The sequence below is a fragment of the Podarcis vaucheri genome (assembly GCF_965113315.1).
Source record: "Podarcis vaucheri genome assembly, chromosome: 2".
In the NCBI taxonomy this organism is placed as follows: domain Eukaryota; kingdom Metazoa; phylum Chordata; class Lepidosauria; order Squamata; family Lacertidae; genus Podarcis; species Podarcis vaucheri.
Window position 1 is genome coordinate 85,990,455 of NC_138760.1, and position 22,322 is coordinate 86,012,776.

The window sequence follows — 22,322 nt, forward strand, 5'->3', positions numbered from 1 at the left end:
ATCCTTTTATATATTTGAACATGGCTATCATATCACCCCTTAACCTCCTCTTCTCCAGGCTAAACATGCCCAGCTCCCTTAGCCGTTCCTCATAAGGCATCGTTTCCAGGCCTTTGACCATTTTGGTTGCCCTCCTCTGGACACGTTCCAGTTTGTCAGTGTCCTTCTTGAATTGTGGTGCCCAGAACTGGACACAGTACTCCAGGTGTGGTCTGACCAGAGCAGAATACAGTGGCACTATTACTTCCCTTGATCTAGATGCTATACTCCTATTGATGCAGCCCAGAATTGCATTGGCTTTTTTAGCTGCCGCGTCACACTGTTGGCTCATGTCAAGTTTGTGGTCAACCAAGACTCCTAGATCCTTTTCACATGTACTGCTCTCAAGCCAGGTGTCACCCATCTTGTATTTGTGCCTCTCATTTTTTTTGCCCAAGTGCAATACTTTACATTTCTCCCTGTTAAAATTCATCTTGTTTATTTTTGCCCAGTTCTCTAATCTGTCAAGGTCGTTTTGAAGTGTGGTCCTGTCCTCTGGGGTGTTAGCCACCTCTCCCAGTTTGGTGTCATCTGCAAATTTGATCAGGATGCCCTTGAGTCCATCATCCAAGTCATTGATAAAGATGTTGAATAAGACCGGGCCCAAGACAGAACCCTGTGGCACCCCACTAGTCACTCTTCTCCAGGATGAAGAGGAACCATTGATGAGCACCCTTTGGGTTCAGTCAGTCAGCCAGTTACAAATCCACTGAGTGGTAGCATAGTCAAGACCGCATTTTACCAGCTTCTTTACAAGAATATCATGGGGCACCTTGTCAAATGCCTTGCTGAAATCAAGGTAGGCTACATCCACTGCGTTCCCTTCATCTACCAGGCTTGTAATTCTGTCAAAAAACGAGATCAGGTTAGTCTGACATGACTTATTTTTCAGAAATCCATGCTGACTATTCGTGATCACAGCATTCCTTTCTAGGTGCTCACAGACTGTTTGCTTAATGATCTGCTCCAGAATCTTCCCTGCTATTGATGTCAGACTGACTGGGCGGTAATTATTTGGGTCCTCTCTTTTCCCCTTTTTGAAAATAGGGACAACATTTGCCCTCCTCCAGTCTGCCGGGACTTCGCCTGTTCTCCAGGAATTCTCAAAGATGACTGACAGTGGTTCTGAGATCACATCTGCCAGTTCTTTTAATACTCTTGGATGCAGTTCATCTGGCGATGAGAAGAGATGCAGTTGGTTATTCTAGTCCAGCCTTCTTCATCTGGTGCCCTCCAAGTAGTTAGGACTGCAACTCTCGCCAGCATTTGCAAGCTGTCAGAACTTTTAGTGTGCTAGTAGCACCTGTACTTTGGAACTCCCCATGTAGTGCATTGTGCGCACTTGTCATGCCTATCTGTGACATTATTCTCAGTCTGAAGTGTGGGCATGACTGAGCCTCACACACTCCCCTTCTTTTTTAACTGAAGGAAGTGAGAAGGGTCGCCACAGGCACTGCGGTGCAATATCTGAAGAAAGGCCTCTAAAACACTGTGATTTAACAGTTCCAATTAACTTGTGTGCAAATAAAGAACACACCTCGAGCCATGGTACTCATGCATAGACTGGCTAAGTTTCTAGCAAGATCCTGAATTCTGAAGGGGAAAAAATAGAATAAAATCCTATTTTTTCAAGCATGTCCATCTTACACAGCATCTTTTTGTGAAAAGCAGGGCAGGAAAAGGATGTTTGGGATTCATAAACTAAGCTGTGCGAATAAATATTTAAATATCTGTTACATTTATGAAGTTGTTTGAGGCAAAACCTTTGTAAAAATGCTGAGTGTCTGTTTTTTTAATTGATTTCTTTTTTTATGCACAGTTGCATTTTGGAAAGCAGACTTTTATATGCTATATTTTTATATAAAAAAAATTAATAATAGTAGAATATTCTGTTGTGCCCCAGTCATGGTAGTAAATCACGACGTGCTTTAGAGAACGAAAAATGAGGATGGAAAGGGTAAAGTTAGAAGGAGAATGTGTAAATAAAACTACTAAAACTGCGTTGTGCTTAGTGTTGAGATTAATTGAGCCATGACTTTAAAGGCAAAAAATCTTTAGAAATGTATTACTAGCCTAGGGTTCCACCTTCAAAAACAAGAGGAACTTGTGTGTTTGTGCAGGGGAATGTGGCCTTCCAGATGATGTTGTACTCCTGCTCCCACTAACCCTAGCCAACAAGGGCAAAGGTCAGGGATTATGGGAGCTGTAGTACAACAGCACCTGGAAGGTCCCAGTTTCCCCATCCCTGGGTCTAGTAAATTCTAGATTTAGGTTCATCTACTGCATGAATCTGCAGGGATAATTCAATATGAGACTGGGACAAAATTAATAAGGATAACCTTGGGCTGAGGAGGGAAGCAGTTTGCTTTACATTTTGACAAGCTTCTTCTACAGCGAACCTTTTCAGGATCTGGAATTCAGGACTTTTAAATTAATTCAACAATTACCCTGAAATCTGTTCCTCACCCCCACACTAACAAGCACTATTTAGAAACAACCTAATTGTGGTTCTTTTGGGGTGGGTATACAGCTTATTCTTTAGCAGACTGAGGGTCAAAATAAAAGTCAAGGTATGCTACATCTAAAAACACACAGAGCCCCCCCCCCCAAAAAAAAAAATCAGGATGTGGTTTTTGATGACATAACGGTTTAATTAAAAGTTAAGTGATCTTCAGTCGTGCATGGTATGAGTTCTCAAATAATACAGTCAGGATAAAGAACTTCAATACACTTGGGGAATGGATTTATTCATTTAGTATATAAAATCGAAACATTAAATTGTGTCTGCCCTGATAAAACCAAAATTTCCTGAAAAGGTTGTACACTTCGAAATCAGGCTGTATCTCCAGATTTCTGTTAGATGCCAAGACTTTCTACACTGTCACCTTTAAAAGCTTTATAATATCTTTCTTTCAAGCATATCAATGCACAACATCAATAAAGCAAATCAGGAACAGATGCCTCCTTAAATAATATGCAAAGCAAACCAAGCACATTTCCATGACAATTCATCATCTTTGGAATGCTTTTTCCCCATTATGGGCTCTCAAAAGGGCTACAAATGATAAATGATAGATTCTCATTGAGTGAAATAGAAAATTCTTATAATTATTGTAGAGGGGGAGTAAAAGAAAGAAAAACTGTCAGTTCAAAATCAGCTTTGATAAAGATAAAAGGTGAGAAACCCAACAGCTGCCATCTGCTACAGCCCACAGTACGCTGAGGGAGCGCCCAGCAGTGGGGCTGGAGTCCCACCATTCTCTACATCTGAATTTTCCTGCAACGAACAAAAGAAAATGCAGGGGCTCTGCCTATTTATCCTGCAGTTCTTCGTGGTGCCTTAAAGTCAAAACATTTGAGGGAGGGGGGAAGCAAAGAAGAGACCATATGCTGATCTTCCTAATTTGGTCACTATGCAGGGTAAGGGTGACAAGTCCCGCAGACCCAATTTGATATGGTGAGTTCCTTGGGGACACAAAGCTTCTTTCTAATCTGTGTTTTATGAATAGCTTTGATAAGCATACATTGGTGAGGGAGGGGAAGGGCTGCCTTCTAGACAATATCTGAACACTGTACCAGTGCTGCCAGGCAAATTTAGTGGAAATGCACCTATAACTTCACTGTGCAATATATCTATGATTTAAAATACGCTTTGAAGATTGTGCACTGAACCTTTTTTTAAGGAAGGAGGGAAGGTATGGTATGGCATTGCCATCAGTTTTGTCAAAGAGGCACAGCCAAAGAATGCATTTTTAAACAAATATTCTCAGATGGTACTCTTGGCAAAATAATAACAATAACAAAACAATAGCAATAATAAAGCAATTAGTATCTCCCACTACACTAAATACCATTGGCAACCATTGGAGTTTCATTCCTGGCCCCTTCCCCGCAGGTCGGCAGAACGTGTATAAGTGTGCCCTGCCCGGTTATGCCCCCCCCCCCGTTCTGTCCTTTTAGTGGTGTGTTTAGTAACGTTTTCAGGTTATTTCCGGGTCCAGCATCATGCACGTGTGTGCAACTGTACATCATTTGAATGTGTGTTTAATCAGTTGTTACCTGTAGTTGGTCCCCTAGCCTGTCTGCCATTTGAGGGACAGCCGATTAAATTTCTCAAATAAAATCTGAATGCCTGTTTTTTAACAGGATATAACAGAGTGTAACATGATACCATAATGTGTAAAACAACCACAAAGGATTTAAATCCAAAGGCAATTTCATGGAATAACTGAATTACAGGATTATAATTTAGAAAATCAAATCACCTAGTGAGAGAGCCCCACTCCACAAACAAGGGAATAATTCATGTCAGACTAACCTGATCTCGTTTTTTGACAGAATTACAAGCCTGGTAGATGAAGGGAATGCAGTGGATATAGCCTACCTTGATTTCAGCAAGGCAAGGTGCCCCATGATATTCTTGTAAAGAAGCTGGTAAAATGTGGTCTTGACTATGCTACCACTCAGTGGATTTGTAACTGGCTGACTGACCGAACCCAAAGGGTGCTCATCAATGGTTCCTCTTCATCCTGGAGAAGAGTGACTAGTGGGGTGCCACAGGGTTCTGTCTTGGGCCCGGTCTTATTCAACATCTTTATCAACGACTTGGATGATGGACTCAAGGGCATCCTGATCAAATTTGCAGATGACACCAAACTGGGAGGGGTGGCTAACACCCCAGAGGACAGGATCACACTTCAAAACGACCTTGATAGATAAAGATGTTGAATAAGACTGGGCCCAAGACAGAACCCTACAAGAAAGAAGATTCCACCTAAACATTAGGAAGAACTTCCTGACAGTAAGAGCTGTTTGACAGTGGAATTTGCTGCCAAGGAGTGTGGTGGAGTCTCCTTCTTTGGAGGTCTTTAAGCAGAGGCTTGACAACCATATGTCAGGAGTGCTCTGATGGTGTTCCCTGCTTGGCAGGGGGTTGGACTCGATGGCCCTTGTGGTCTCTTCCAACTCTATGATTCTATGATTCTAAGGGGGGTGGGGAGCTCTAGCTGATGTAGCATCTTAGCCCCAGTGACAAAGTGTCAAGCCAAGGCAACAAGAGAGCTAATCACTGAGCAATTTTGGCAGCAGGGAGAGAAGGCCTTCCCTTTGTGACCTAAGAAATCCCAAGCACCCAATAAACATTCCCCACCAGATATGCAGGTAGAAATTTAAGAGAGATGTTGAGGCTATCGGTGTACAGCACAGAATGTCACATACACAACTATCTGCCTGCTGCACTACCGGACCCATCCAGTAGGAAGAAATTTCAAAGAGGGTGGATTTAGGTCCATTTTGCTTCCTGGGAATGCACCTCTTCACACACACAATAGTGTTACATGATCCCTGTCTTTCTTCTCCCCGGCCAATTTTCTCGTTTTGCTACCACCCCACATTTAGCTTGGCTGCTGTTGTTAAAGCCTGAGTGCCCTTTCAGATGACTTTATTTTAGTGGGCATTTAATGAAGTACTACTATCTCCTGCCATATCACAAACACATTCCAGACATGCAATATATCCGCCTTGCATAATCTCATTCCCACCTACTTCTTTTTCATGTTCACTAAGAGCCAATTCACAGGACAAGTAGTTTTCAAGGGATGTACTTAACCTATTATGAACCCCTTCGTCGCATGAAACAAGACATAGGATCTGCTTAGGCAAAGCAGGGTTCCAATTTAGCTACACTTCAAAATCACCTGGTAACCCTGATTTCAAAACCTAGTTCAACTGAAACCCTGGTTGCTCAGCTGTGGTTAAACTTTCCACCGATGTAATGCTTCACTTCTACAACATGGAACCCTTCAGGTGTTGCTGGATCACAACTCTCATCATCCTTGACCACTGATCAGGCTTGCTGGGAATGATGGAATTTGTAGTCCAAAAAAACCTGGAAGGAACCCATTTAGGGAAGGCTGAGTGAAGGGAAGGTGACAGACCTGGGAAAGAAGAGCATGATACTGGATCCTGTTCACACTGATTATGGGTGTTTCAACTGTACATGCCCTAACATACAGTGGTACCTCGGGTTAAGAACTTAATTCGTTCTGGAGGTCCGTTCTTAACCTGAAACTGTTCTCAACCTGAGGTACCACTTTAGCTAATGGGGCCTGCCGCTGCCGCCATGCGATTTCTGTTCTCATCCTGAAGCAAAGTTCTTAACCCGAGGCACTATTTCTGGGTCAGCGGAGACTGTAACCTGAAGCGTCTGTAACCTGAGGTACCACTGTACTTGAGCAAAGCTTGCAATTGTTTATGTTGAAAGTGTATTCATTTACAGGCAAGCTTTATATTACCGTATTTTTCGCTCTATAACACGCACCAGACCATAACACGCACGTAGTTTTTAGAGGAGGAAAACAAGAAAAAAAATATTCTAAATGAAACAGTGGATGTATGATTTTTGTGGTTCATGCTGTGGCCACAGACATGTGATCTGACAGTGAGTTTGGAGTAGCCCAATGCAAAAATCCTGAGGATCCATGTGGATCCATGCTTTGTAACCACGTTTTTGCACCACTGTGACCCTAGGCAACAGTGGGTGCGTGATTTTTTTGGTGCAGGCTGTAGCCATGGACATGTAATGTGATCTGATGGTGAATTTGGGGTGACCCAATGCAAAAATCCTGAGGATCCATGTGGATCCGTGCTTTGTCACCACGTTTTAAATGGGGAGGGAAGGAAAGCAAAAGTCCCCCCACCCCACCCCACCCCAGCCAGACAGGATATACGAAGTATGGTTTCTTTTTTATTTACAGTATTTCTTTTTTGGCCACCTCTGTCACTGCAACCTTTGCTCTGTGCTTGCACACTTTTGGGCAATAGGGCATGTAACACACTTTTTTTTCATCTGCCAAGATGTAGAAAATCAATTTTAATGTCCCTATATAAAATGCCTAGTGAAGCAGAAGGGTATTACATCAGCCACTGTATTAAGGCTAAACGTTTGAAGAACAGCTCTCTATTGGGGGGGGGGGGCTAAATTCCATTTTCAATCAATTGTTATTGTGGCAGCAATTATAGCACACAATGAGGAAAAGAACTTAAAAATATATATATATAAAACATTCTCACGTTATACTTCTTCAAAGAAGAGTATTAGGCTTTTAATGAAGGGGAGAGGAGATTTCCATGTCTCACTCTGCAATCCAGCCTGCTGTTACTTACGAGCAGGGAAGCAGGGTTTCTCTTCCAAACAAGCATACTGTCTCCCTCCAGCAGTACATTGCTTGGAGAAGCTGTAATTTGGAGGGGGCCTGGGGGCAGGGCTCTCTGCTTTTGGAAAAGAAATGAGAAACCTACCATTGTAAAGTAAAAGTCGTTCCCCCCCCCCCAAGCCAGCCCTCTCTCTCTCTCTCTCTCTCTCTCTCTCTCTCCCTCTCCCCCACCTGCATGCTTTTCGGCTGCCTGCGAGTCCCTAGACTAGAGCACGGAGAGGAGGAAGTGGTGGGCTGGAGCCTGCACGCAGTGTGACTAGGGAAGATTAGAAGGAAGGACGCGATCATTTCCTTAACCCTCTGCTTGCCAGGAGGTCAAGGGATTCCCTGCTCTTTGTTGAGTTTGAGCAAACGCAGCAACAGAAGCGGGCGGGCGGGCAGTAAGACCCTGAGGCAGAATGCAGGAAAGCTTCCGCCTTCTCTCTTCCCTCCGCCCGCCCGCCCGATCTTATTTTTGCCTATTTTGCCCCTGCGCTCCGGCGAATGAGCTCCAGGGACCACACATTCGCTCAATAACACGCACAGACATTTCACCTTACTTTTTAGGAGAAAAAATCTGCGTGTTATAGAGCGAAATTTACGGTATGTAGGATATATAATTAGTAGGGGTTTTCGCTAGATATGGAGAAATCCTGGGTCAAAGATACAGGTTGTATTTTGAAGAGCCAAACTGAAATGAATCCTGTGCTCGGTGCACACTCCAAATAACTATGCTCCTGTTTCTGCAAATCCAGAGTAGAGTCCCTAAGGTGGTTGGATGGTGCCTTGTACGCCTCCTTCTAGCAATTCCTGCAGCCAAGTTGGTTGCCAAATGTACGGCTCTGCTTTCCTTTGGACCACATCAGCAAGGCCAAGAGCAGCCCAGGGCCACAATACACACAGCCAAGGCTTGCACTCCAGGGAGGTCACTTCAGTGCTGCTAACGCAGCAGTTTGACTTCACCCCCGGAGGTGCACTCCATTGTCTATCGAGACCAACAGATGTCAACAAGTTTCTGCTTTGTATGAATCCTGTCAGCACAAGTCACCAATGCCTATTATGAAAAGCAATGGGGTTTAAATTCTAATATTTATGTTGGATATGAGTTGTGAAATTCATTGTGCTTATGCATGTTGAATTTATTTTATTTATAACTCACCTTTCTCCCAGTTCAAGAACCAAGGCAACTCACAAAATAAGTACAACTAAAAGCACACAATGGATATAAACAATCAATTAAATAAGTAACTAATTAAAAACAGCACTGAACATACTTAACATCATTTAAAAGCTACCTTCCCATGGAAGTGAGTTCCACAATCTAGGAGCAGTCACTAAGTAGACCCTCGGTGCCAATAATGCATGTCAAAGTTAAATTTAAAAGATATTCTGCAGAGATCTGTGAACCACTGACTTCTGCAAAATTCTAGGTATAGTTGAGGGTCAACCCCTTGATTCGGGGTACAGAGCCCGAAAAGCATAAAGTGGTTTACTGCAAATCTAACAGCATCTTAAATGTCAGTTCCTCCCCATTCTAACAGAACTGTATGCGACCAAAATTGTGCATGGGGCTTAATGAGTTTTTCATATTTAACTGCAGGGCTGTCCCCCGCCCTTCCATTTGGTAGTCTACCCTCTCCTTTGTTCTTACATTGCACGTGTACTTTCACGACAGCTTCCTGAATTATTTTCCTCTCTTTTTGTGTTAGCTGCCAAACACCTCTTGCACCATGCTACAGCATTTATTCTTGTTCACTTCTATTCTTGCTTGCTCTTTAAAAAATAATAATAACAAAACAATAGAGTCCATTTTCTTTTGATAGCATCTTTGGAACAGGGAGTGAGATCAATCCTGTCAACTCTGCACATATGATTCATTTGCATCTTATACCTCATCTTGCTGTGCTGCAATTACAACAAGTCTGGGCTTTTATTCTGAACTATCAGGGGGGTGAATCAGATTTGTTCATGTCCTTTCAGCCATGTTTTCCAGCTTGGACAACACTCTGGTAACATTAACAAAGCAGGGACAATATCCTTTTTTATAATGCATACATACCTATCACTCATTTAATAGGCCAGTATTCATGAACCAACCATCCCACTATGCAGACTCTTCCTTAAGAATACCCACATTAACACATGTAAAGAGGCTTTTCGTTTAGTATGCTTCTTTTAAAACAAGAACTACCGTATTTTTCCATCTGTAAGACGCCCCCATGTATAAGATGCCTCCTATTTTGGGGGACTCCGATTTAAGAAAATGGAGGGAGATGTATCTGTGTATAAGGCGCCCCCAAATTATTGACATTCTTTTTTAGGGAAAAAGCCTAGTCTTATACATGGAAAAATACGGTATTTGTAAGGCAAGTTCTTCTGCTTAGAACATATGACTTAGGCTTGGCTGATAGTGCAAGCTTTGGAAACCCCCTAGCTGGGAAAGTAAGTTTTGTCCTGTCCTTAAAAACACACACACACACAAAACCCCACTAGTATAACAGTTTCTGAGAGACAAGAGGATAACAACACACAAAGGACTAATCAGCATTTTAGCTATAAATCCCATTGGGGAATAGAAGTGTGCCCCTGACTTTAGGAATACTCTGCCCTCAGTAATGATGTTAAGGCAGGTGCTTATGGGAACTTGGAGATATGGAACAATTAGGCTACTGTGTATATAGAAAAGAGCACCAGACAGAGCCAATGTAGGCAGATGGGGCCTAACAACAAGCTTAGCTGGCTACTATGGTGACAGAGCTGGCACCTAAAAATAAACACTTGCTGAAAATAACACTGGTTGAATGGGGGAGATAAAAGAGCCAGTGGGGGAGAAATCCTATATACAGTCAGACATATCTGGATGAATAGACCGGGACCCAAGATTTCTTCCTTCTCTTTCCCCCAGCCATACATTTCTTGTGTTCCATTTGTATTTTTTAAAGGTGAAATTAAAGGTGTGCGGGGGAACCCTGCTGGGAGTTTTGCAGTTTTTAAAGGGGAAATTATTTAACTCCACCTTATATGAGAGAGCACAGTCCTCTCCCCATGTACATCTGAAGACTGCTCATGAACATCTGAAGGGCAAACGTAGGGAGAAAGGTCAAGGGAGCAAGAGCTGAGCACAAAGGACAGTGATGCTTCCCCATACATGGGGGGGGGGTGGAGAGACAGGTGGACGACATGACCACTGGCTGCAGGACTGCGGAGGATAATTTGTGCCATAAACTCTGGGTTAAAATTGCTGCATGACAACAGGAAGCAAGTGGACTTGGGGAACAGGAGCAGAGAAACAGCTTGAAAGAGCTTGTTTGTTTGTCCTGCAAAGCAAAGCAATGCAGGGTTCAAAACGGCCAATCCCGAGCGTTTAAAATACAAAGGAAACCTTAACCAAAGGAAACCACAACCAGCACAACTCTTCCTTCTAGCCTTCACATGTCATGGGAACAGACTAATGGCAGATGACCAACATCTGAAGTCTTCTGTTGTGTTCAAACTGGCTGCTGCAGTCAAACGAAAAACATAGGAATCCCAGCTTGAAGAAGGAAGACAGTCTAGAAAGCTCGTTCATGCTACAGCGACACAAAATTAAAGACTAGGAAGGAGAACACTCAGCTCTGGATTAATTCCCCAGTACACGCACCATTCATTCATTCTGCCTACCTTCTTTCACTCACCCCTAAAGTTCTTTATCTGGGAGAAGGGAAAGGGCTGGTCTGCTCTCTGTATATAACCAAATGGATTTTTATAGCTTTAGGTGAATTTATAACTCTGGGACAGTTTTATTGAAAAAAAGCCTGATTGCTAATGTAAACCATGATTGAAAGGGGGGGGGCAGAGAGTGGACCGTACTGAAATCATTATAATCAGAAAACTCCATTTTGAAGATTAACATGTGGTTTATTTATGCTGCTCAGCCTAGCCAAGATGAGCCATAATGCAGACAGAAAGTACCAAAGGAATTTTCTTCAAAGGCAGCCTCAGAAAAATTGCCACTTTTATAGTTTTTACAAAGAAATGGAAATTGCTTGTACCTTCCCAATACCACTGAATGAACTGAGAGCTGCTATTTTTTTTTCTAAAGATGGTTTAGTCGCAGATTAGGAGAGGCTGGTGAGCTTATTTGACTTAAAAGCAAATAAATTGTATAAACTGCATATGCATTTGGTTTTTCACTCCATTCTAAAAATGGAACAGCTCAGATTGGCGTGTGTGTGTGTGTGTGTACACACACACACACACACACACATAAAACCACATGGCTCACCTTAGAGAGCAACAATCTTGTGTTGTGTTTGTTACATGTGCCCATTGGAATATAGGAATCTGCCTTATGCAGAGCCAGATCATTCCTTAATCTAGTACAGTATTTTTAACACTGATTGGCAGAGGCTCTCGAGGGCTTCAGACAGGAGTCCTTTCCCAACCCTTTCAGGGGCTGAAACTGGGGTCTTTTGCATGCAAACCATGAGTCTGTCACTATACGATGGACCTTTCCCAAAAGATGACATGGGGAAATTAGTGGTACATAGTAGTCTCAAGAGAATCTCCAGGAGACAGAGGCTGAGCTAGCTCATGGCAACGCCACACTCATGTTGTCTCAACAAGCCTTAACAAGAACAAACTAGAAAACTGGCTAAACAGTTTTCCAAGAAAACTGCAGTGATTTCTTTTAGATAGTATGTCTCAAAAGATCATAATGCCTTAAGAAATAGGCAGATTGAATCTGTTTCAATCATTACAATGGTTTGAAGATGCATACACAAAACAGGCAGCTGTCTTAAAAATGCATGCATACACACACACACACACACACACACACACACACACACACACACAAACTTTAGCACATGCCATGTCACAGAACATGTGCAACTCAACCAGGAATGACTGTGCCCTAGTATTTAGGGCCCTGCAACTGTGACAAAAAAGCACTGAAGCAACCATGCCCAAGGTCTAAGGTTTACAGTGGCTGAGTTGTGATGTGCACAGTTGTGAGCTCTGCCTCTGGATACTGGGAGAAGGCTCTTCTTGCCTCTGCTCCAAAAGAATCTGATTAGCTGCTGTAGGCAACGTGAAACTGAACTAAATAGACAGATCTTTGGTCTGATCCAGAAGAGCTATTCTTATGGCCAAGTTACCCGCTTAGCAACTGTCAGTCATAGAAAAGCGTTCTGACATGTTAAAGGAAGGGAAGCAATGAGCTATGCTGCCCAATGATTGATGTTGGTTTAGTGGTTCCTTTTAACTCAGGTTCCTCTTGCTCAGACTTGTATTGCTCTGAAACCGAGCAGAGCAGTCCTAGCTCTGGCTGGGGAAACATTGCCAGAGGACCATAATAGGCAAACACTGGCTCCACCATCACATCCAAAGCCTTGACACCTGCATTGGTCAAGGAAGGTGGTGGATGTGATGGAGAGCAGTTTTCTGGGTATTTTCTGCTGAACCAGTACCAGGCTGGCATAGCAGAGGCCCAGGCCCCTGTCTGGCAAGTGGATCAGCTTGAAATCAGGCAAATCTATAGACAGCCCTGCTCCACCTCATTTTGAGCTTCCATGCCAACTTCTGCAAGCAGGCACACTTCCGGCAGTTGTGCTTATGCTACCCTGCCTTCTACCATGAATTGCGATGCTGCTAAAACCCTAACCCCCTCCAGCGGTTAAGGATCAGGGCCTTAGTCTCCTTACCCTGCAAAATGGACCATCAAGCTTCTTCCTGAAAGACTGCACTTCAGTGCTACAGCAAACAGGTTGATTTCCCCACCATCTGCTTACTAAACTCTTCCGACTTTTTCACAAAAAGGCTCCACAAAGCAGGAAAAGTGGCTTTTGCTGTTAGAATTTGATAAAAAGGCAAAAGCAAATATTATTGCCGTACAGAATCATGAGGCAGCAGGGAACAATTAAGGCAAAATGGAAGAAGCCCAGAGTGGCTGGGGCTACCAAGTCAAATGAGTGGGGTACAAAAGATAAATAATTACTACTACTACTACTACTACTACTACTACTGAGCCTTTCTGTCTGCCTCCAATCGTATCCTAGCTGTATCACATTTGCTTGAACGTTATCTTCTGAAGGAATGGGAGGTTTTCGCGATAGCGTTATCAAAGAAATGAGGCACAGCCTAGACTTCTACATTATTATTTTTCATTTTAAAAAATAGGTGGGGGCACTACATATTTGCATACATATGTGTCCAAGACTGGGGCAACACATCTATACTGACTGGTAGCAAGCGTCATCTCCAACCCTACCTCAGAATGCCAGGGACTGAACCTAGGACTTTTCTGTATGCAAAGCATACCACCGAGAGCAGAACTCCCTTCCCCAATCTTCCTTCATTTCCCCCTCCACACTTCTGGGGGATTCCAGCCAGTGAATCAGAAGCTACTCTAACTGATCTTACTCATTCCTGCCATGGAGAGACTTCTGTTCTGCATTACACAGATATCTCATCTGCAGCCTGTCCTCATATGCAGTGCTGATGAAGTAAGACAGCTTCACGCAGTGTCAACAGCTCCCTAAAGATTAACCCCACTTGTTTTCAGCACTTTTTGCCGCAGAATCTCATACAAAGAAAAAGCTTCAAATAAAACTTGCATTCCCTGCTACGGTGCTTCTTCACGGTTTCTCTCAACTAAAACAACCAAGATTAAACCGCTCAATATGTTGCAGGAGGAGGATGAAGTAGGAACGCTTATGAAATCTGCAACTTTCATTTCAGTTCAAGCAGATATATACAAAGTTTAAAATAACCTGATACTTTTGTTTCACAGTGTTTCCAAGAGATAGAAACTGAAGCAGGCAACTTTGCAGATGATACACAGCTTTTTGTGAACAGGGGAAACCAACATGTTCCCATTTCTACATTTAATGCCTCATTTCACCAGAAAAAAATGAGACAGGGAGGGTCATAAGAGAAAAGGAAAATCGGCCAAACATAAATTATGTTTGTAAAACATGTTAAAGAAGTAAAATCTATTTTTTGCCACAGCTTTAACAATCTATATCTATATACACAGAGAGAGAGAATCAGCCAGATATCTGCAAATAAGCATTTACATAACAAAACTTTGATACAACATGTAATCCATAGCCCCATCAGAAGAGCTTCTTCCTATTTAATGTGGCTATTTAATGCTTCCTCAATATGGCAAACAGCATAACGTTCAGAGAGGACACAAGAACAAAGTGGCACTTAGGAATCACCAAAAACAAAAAAATACAAAAAGAGTGGGAATGTGTAAAGGAATATCTAGAGAAATGTTGTCCTCAAATAAAATCCTTGATATGTTTAATTTGAAATTTGCAAAATAAAAGAATAGTTAGATAAGATACATGATGTAATAAAGAAGAAACAAGAATAACAACAGTAGATGAGAGAGGGAGGGAGGGAGAGAAAGAGAGAGAATAAAAGAAGCTGTAATGAGGTGGTGGGAAGTCACTGGGGAAGATATGGGATTATTGTATGTATTTTGACTTATATTATATATATGGAAAATAATGGAAGATATATATGTATATGAATAAGTAACTGAAAAATCAATAAAAATTAATTATAAATTAATTAATTATAAAAAACAACAAAGGTGCTATAGGTAACAACTCCCACCTCTAGGATACTGCCTAGCCAACTATGTTCTCTAGAAGGGTTCACAGCAGGCTAACCTCAAAAACAACATATGAAGCTCATAAATAAAACAAAACAAAAAATCCCCAATAATCCAACATCCTTTCATATTAAAGATAAATTAAGTTTTGTTGTTGCTATTCCAGGCATGTAGGATGGCCATCTAATTACTACTTTTAGCTTACTGCTACTTGTATGCAGGTTTTAGGAAACCTTAAAACTATTTGTTTTAATATGACATGGTTTTAACATTTAGATTTTAACTACTTGCTCTCCTCTCCAACCACACCTGCTCTCCAACCACACCTACCCCTTTGCTATCTGGCCTTCCATCACATCTGACCAAATCCCCTCTTTTCACACCACACCTACCCCATTGCAGATCCCCTCACAGCTTGCCCCAACCCCTTTTAAAAGAGAAAGGAGGCACTTCACAGAGCAACTTACCGTATTTTTTGCTCTATAGGACGCACTTTTTGCCCTCCAAAAATTAAGGGGGAAAGTGTTGCGTCCTATAGAGTGAATGCAGGCTAAGCCCAAAGCCAGAACAGGGAGACGGAGCGCTGTGGAGTGCTCCGTCTCGCTGTTCTAGCTTGGGGATGGCTGCGCGCAAAGCCTCTGCAGGGCAGCAAGGTGCCTTCACCCCGCTGCCCTGCGGAGGCTACAAAGGCTGTCCCCAAAACCAGAACAGTGAGACGGTCTTGCTGTTCTAGCTTGGGGATGGTAGCCGCCTGAAGCCTCCAGAGCGTAGTGGGAACTCCCACTGCGCTCCGGAGGCTTTGGGTGAATGCACCTTGAACACACCTTGTTTTAGAGGGGGAGAACAAGGAAAAAGATTTTTTTTTTCCTGTTCTCCCCCTCCTATGGTCCGGTGCGTCCTATGGGCTGGTGCGTCCTATAGAGTGAAAAATACGGTAAACAGTTCACTTGGGCCACCTGTCAACTATGCTTCTGGCTTGGCCGCTTTCCTGCTGTACCTCACACTGCAGCTGCAAACTGCAACGCGTCAACAGCCTTACGTTTTTATGTATATGGACGGATATAGCTAGTTTGAGGAGCAACTTTGTGGGCCCTGCTGAACTGAATGGAAGATAGAGAAATGCCTTTGAAAGTCCCCAGCATGCCTAATTTAAGAAGCGTCTATCAGAAATATAAATAGGCATGGTTTTCCAAGGGAATATAACAAGACAGCCTCAGAGGTTTTGCACTTCAGGCATTATGGGCAATAACTCTCACCTCTCTCAGTTCCTGAGCAACAGAATTCAAGCGTTCATTTTCAGACTGGGTGTTGGCAAGGACATTCCTCAGCTGCTTTAGCTCTGTCTGCAGTTCCATGACTTTCTTCATGTAGTACTCTTCCTTTGTGGCGGACTCTTGAATCAAGGTTTCTTCCCTGCTCTCTCCATCTGCTGCTACTTTCTTGTGGTTAGTGTGAGCCTGACCAAAAGCCTGGGGGAAAATCAGAAAGATCTTTAATGAATAATTTTAGCAACATGAATGTTTATTGTGCATTGAGTGTACCCTGGTTAAGAGCACATCAGTCTCCCCAAATCCGTTAATGGGCAGAAACATAAAATACTTGCTGTATTTCACACATTATGGGGTATTTGAGTTGTAACCAGTGAAGCCGTCCCTTTTCCTTTCCACTCTCCTCCTCATGCACCCCTGCATGCCCCAACTCTTCTCCAGATGGTTGGTGAACCCCAAAACAGATTGGGGAAGCATGCAGAGAGAAAAGAAGAGGTCTTCTTGCACAGGTAGGAATTCTTGCAGTAATGGGACAACCTGGTTGGATATAACATTGTGCTCTTTTCCTTTTCTAACACGATTATCTCCTTGTTGTGAGGTGAGGATATGTATTTGTGCTAAAGAAAACTCCCATTTTTCAAAATGGCAACCTTATAAGTCAAGTACGTAATTGTTTAAAACAATCAAGTGTGAACACTTGTGAAATCATCACAACATCCCTGTCAGCTGGATCACTATAATTCCCATTTTACAGATCTGAGGATGAGGCACAGAAATGCACTAAGGGCCATGTACCACAACCATATATTGAGCGGAGATTTCTGCATGAGGAGGGTCTACATGCATATATCTCCTGGTCTGAACAGCCCTATTTCCTTCAATAACATTAAAATATATGAGTTGGTGTCATTTTAGAACAAGCCACAATGCTACTTTCTGAGGTAATTTCCTCGGGCTCTCTCGTCCATCGTTTCCCTCTATTTCAAGCAGCCCAGCACTTATTTTGAACTAGAAGCTTCCCTAGATTACCTTAATATACTTCAAATAAATTGGCTCAATTGCTCTGAAGAACACCAATCAAAAGGCTAACATAAAAAACATTGGGCTGTGATACATGGGTGGCCACCATGCCACCAGAAACCTAAAGTACACATTGAAGTATACTGGCCACGCATAAAGCACACAGCTAGTGATCAAAGAATCCTATGATTAATATGCAAAACAGTTCTTACAATTCTACTTGCTCAAAGAGTCCTGCCCCATTACCAACAGCAATTATTTTTACTATAGATGTATAATGATTAGGAACTCTTATTGTTGAACCAAATCTATACATACTGTTCACATGTACTACTGTAAATTTGTTGGGATTTTTCTTTTCTTTTACAACTTCATTGCTAACAAGCTATTTTTCTTCCCATGACCAAGTCGGAATCTGCTCCAAGATGTGTTTCCATTTACCTCTTTGTGTGTTATCAAACACCTGCAATTAGTTCTTCCGAGAAGCTCAAATAATATTAATATACAGTGGTACCTCTGCTTACGTACTTTAATTCATTCCGGACGTCCGTTCTTAACCTTAAACTGTTCTTAACCTGAAGCACCACTTTAGCTAATGGGGCCTCCCACTGCTGCCGCACCGCCACTGTGCAATTTCTGTTCTCATCCTGAAGCAAAGTTCTTAACCCGAGGTAATATTTCTGGGTTAGCGGAGTCTGTAACCTGAAGCGTATGTAACCTGAAGCGTCTGTAACCCGAGGTACCACTGTATTTATAAAGGCAAATTGTCCTACCATTTTAAGGAGCCATATTCTCGTTGGGATCCACCTGACAGATGGACTGATGTGTAAGAGCTGAAATGAATGTTGTCTTTGAACTACAATATGTCTCTGCAACTACTGACTTCCAAGATAGATTTGAGTCTTTTGAGTGAATTGGTATGTTCAACATGCCAGTTCTTTCTTTCATTTCATATAAAGATTGCTGGTACGAATGCTGCATTTTCAACCTGGTCAAGGGCAACCCAGGATCTCTCCTCCTTCTCCAAACACTGCTCCCTGTTTAATGATCTATCAAGTTTTCCATTGGCCATTTATGTCCTAGCCGTTCAGACCGTATCTGTCATCACAGGAGGAAATTTATTTCCTACATGCAAGAAGTAGGCCTCAGAATTTCATTACTTCAGCATATTAGATAGGAAACATTCGCTGATACGGTAATTATTGAACAAACAGGACTAAAGCATATGATTGAACATGTCTGTGCCATCTTGTATGCAAGCCACCCACTCATTGCTCCTATCAGATTGAATCTGATTTCAGATAAGCAAATTAGAGAAACCAGAGACAAATACCCATTGAGGAAATTCTGGCCAGGTGCACACAACAGTCCTTAGGGAAATTAAAAAGCGTCACATTTCAGACAGAAAGTAACATGCCATCTGTGCAAGTTACTGTAAAATGAGTTTCAACTGCACACAGCAGCTTAGAATGACTGAGATCTCTATATATGTTAGGGTGTTAGCAAACCAATATAACTGAAATAAGAATCTACAAAAAAGTGTAGCAAAGTTTACAAAAATTTATAATCCCTCCCTTAACACGCAAATCAATTTCTAATATCAAAATCAATCACATTGTAAATTGTTGTCCATATCGGGACTTCTTTTACCTGTTTCTGAGTCATTATGTACTCTGTCTGCTTCAATCTTCAATTTGTGTTCCAGGTCACTCTGCATAAAGCTATGTTTCCTATTCGCCCTTATGGGTAATCTAAAATCTGTGTAACTTTTCCTCTTTTCATCAGAAGCAAATAAAATTTCCAGGCACAGGAATGAAGTGGATGAAGCTTGCAAATTTTCAGCTTTTGTTGAAGAAGCAAAAGTACTTCTTGAACAAGTCCTTGATATATAGGGTACGTAAAAGTTAAAGGGACCCCTGACCATTAGGTCCAGTTGTGACCGACTTTGGGGTTGCAGCACTCATCTTGCTTTATTGGCTGAGGGAGCTGGCGTACAGCTTCCAGGTCATGTGGCCAGCATGACTAAGCTGCTTCTGGTGAACCAGAGCAGCGCACGGAAACACCATTTACCTTCCCGTCAGAGTGGTACCTATTTATCTACTTGCACTTTGACGAGCTCACCCCGTCGCGGGGATTCAAACTGCCGACCTTCTGATCGGCAAGTCCTAGGCTCTGTGGTTTAACCCACAGCGCCACCCGAGTCCCTATATGGTAAGTACTTTGCATAAAAGACTTTTGAAATGACAATATTTTTCACTTAGTACAACACACACCCATCTGGGACGCGGGTGGCGCTGTGGGTTAAACCACGGAGCCTAGGACTTGCCAATCAGAAGGTCAGCGGTTCGAATCCCCACGACAGGGTGAGCTCCCGTTGCTCGGTCCCTCCTCCTGCCAACCTAGCAGTTCAAAAGCACGTCAAAGTGCAAGTACATAAATAGGTACAGCTCCGGCGGGAAGGTAAACGGCGTTTCCGTGCACTGCTCTGGTTTGCCAGAAGCAGCTTAGTCATGCTGGCCACATAACCTGGAAGTTGTACGCCGGCTCCCTCGGCATATAAAGCGAGATGAGCGCCGCAACCCCAGAGTCAGCCACGACTGGACCTAATAATAATAATAATAATAATAAATTTTATTTATATCCCGCCCTCCCCAGCCGAAGCCGGGCTCAGGGCGGCTAACAACAATAAAAATAGTTCAACATTCTAAAACATTCATTATAACATTAATTAAATCAAATTAAAATCAAATTAATGGCAACCATCAAGCAAATTTTTGTGCAGATTGCCAGAGGAGGGGGTCAGGCTGCGCCCTGACAAAAGGCCTGGTGGAACAGCTCTGTCTTGCAGGCCCTGCGGAAGGATGCCAGGTCCTGCAGGGCTCTAGTCTCTTGTGACAGAGCGTTCCACCAGATTGGAGCCGCGGCCGAGAAGGCCCTGGCTCTAGTTGAGGCCAGCCTAACCTCTCTGAGGCCTGGGATCTTTAGGGTGTTTTTATTTGCAGACCGTAAATTTCTCTGTGGGACATACCAGGAGAGGCGGTCCCGTAGGTACGAGGGTCCTAGGCCGTATAGGGCTTTAAAGGTTAAAACCAGCACCTTAAGCCTGATCCTGTACTCCACCGGGAGCCAGTGCAGCTGGTACAGCACCGGATGGATATGATCTCGCAGCGAAGACCCCGTAAGGAGTCTCGCTGCGGCATTCTGCACCCGCTGGAGTTTCTGGGTCAGTCTCAAGGGCAGCCCCACGTAGAGCGAGTTACAATAATCCAGTCTGGAGGTGACCGTCGCATGGATCACAGTGGCTAGGTCAGGGCGAGAGAGATAAGGAGCCAACTGCTTAGCCTGGCGGAGATGAAAAAATGCCGCCTTTGTTATAGCTGTAATCTGCGCCTCCATAGAGAGGGAGGTATCGAAGATTACACCCAAGCTCTTCACGGATGATGCTGGCACTAATTGCACCCCCGCAAGAGACGGGAGTTGCCCCCTCAATCCCATATCGCTCCGTCCCAGCCAGAGGACCTCTGTCTTCGAAGGATTTAACTTCAACCGGCTCCCACGTAACCATCCAGCCACAGCTTCCAGACATCTGGTCAGTGTATCTGGGGCCGAGTCAGGATGGCCATCCATCAACAGATAGAGTTGGGTGTCATCGGCATACTGATGGCAACCCAGCCCAAAACTCCGGACAAGCTGGGCGAGGGGGCGCATAAAGATGTTAAAAAGCATCGGGGAGAGAATCGCACCCTGAGGCACTCCACACACCAAGGAGTGGCGCGATGACAATTCCCCCCCAAGCGCCACCCTCTGTCCCCGACCGGAGAGAAACGAGCGCAGCCATTGAAGGACTGTGCCCTGGATCCCCACGTCGGCAAGGCGGCGGTCCAGGAGTTCGTGATCGACCATGTCAAAGGCTGCTGACAGGTCTAGAAGAATCAGCAGCCCCGACCCGCCTCGATCCAGCTGCCTGCGGAGATCATCTGTTAGGGCGACCAGAGCCGTCTCGGTCCCATGACCAGCGCGGAAGCCGGACTGGAATGGGTCGAGAGCAGATGTTTCATCCAGAAACCTACCAAGCTGTTCAGCAACCGCTCTCTCAATCACCTTACCCAGGAATGGAAGATTCGAAACCGGGCGGTAATTGGATAGATCTAAAGGATCTAATGATGTTTTCTTTAAGAGCGGACGCACCACTGCCTCCTTCAGTTCCCCTGGGAATATCCCAGTGCCAAGGGACAAATTGATGATATCACCCAGGGGGGCCCGCACCTCGTCTGGACACGCTCTAATCAGCCAGGACGGGCACGGGTCAAGAGGACAAGTGGTGGGCTTTCCAGCTTGGAGGAGTCTGTCCACATCAGCTGGGGATATCCGGTCAAAGTGGTCCAATACTGGACCCGAGGACAGTCGAGGGGCCTCCAGTTCCTTCATTGTATCCAAATTGGCAGGGAGGTCATGGCGGAGCAACAAGACCTTCTCCGCAAAAGAGCTCGCAAATGCCTCGCAGCTGTGTGCCGAATTGTTATTTAAATTTGGCTGTCCTTCGAGGGACGTTAAAGACCTAATTATACTAAATAATTGCGCCGGGCGAGAGCTAGCGGAGGCAATGGAGGCCGAGAAGTAGGACTTCTTAGCGGCCTTCACTGCCATCTCGTAGGTTTTCATAAAAACCCTATAAGATGTTCTTGAAGCTCCGTCACGGGCACCCCGCCATACTCGCTCTAGCCGTCTGAGGTCCCGCTTCATTTTCCGAAGCTCCTCGGTAAACCAGGGAGCCCGGTTTCTGCGGGGTCGCAGAGGGCGCCTAGGTGCGATCTCATCGATGGCTGCCAGGAGCTGGATATTCCAGCCCTCAACAAGCTCAGTCAATGAGTCGCCAGGGGGAGCAAGGTCCCGCAAGGCCTGACGGAATCTATCAGGGTCCATCAGCCTCCGCGGGCGAGCCCAAATTGGCTCGCCACCTAAGCAGGGTGGGGGTGGAAAATCAATCCTGGCTTTCAGTGCATAGTGATCAGACCATGGCACCTTCATCGAGGGAGACATGATCACATCTATACCGGCGCCAAAGATCAAATCCAGCGTGTGGCCTGCTTGATGTGTGGGGCCCGAAACAAACTGGGAGAGCCCTAGTGTCGCCATGGAAGACACCAGGTCCAGAGCCTGTGAGGAGGGAGTGGCATCAGCATGGATGTTAAAGTC

The 22,322-nt window shown here is 44.0% G+C and overlaps 1 protein-coding gene across 4 annotated transcripts in view; it reads right to left on the reverse strand.

Moving 5' to 3' along the window:
• The window catches only part of BICD2 (BICD cargo adaptor 2), a 90,917-nt gene that overhangs the window by 19,836 nt on the left and 48,759 nt on the right, over positions 1–22,322 (reverse strand). For all 4 annotated transcript variants that reach the window (XM_082209482.1, XM_082209484.1, XM_082209483.1 and 1 more), the window contains exon 2: positions 16,095–16,307. In XM_082209482.1, the coding sequence (XP_082065608.1) occupies positions 16,095–16,307 (213 nt within the window). The remainder of the gene's footprint in view (positions 1–16,094; positions 16,308–22,322) is intronic.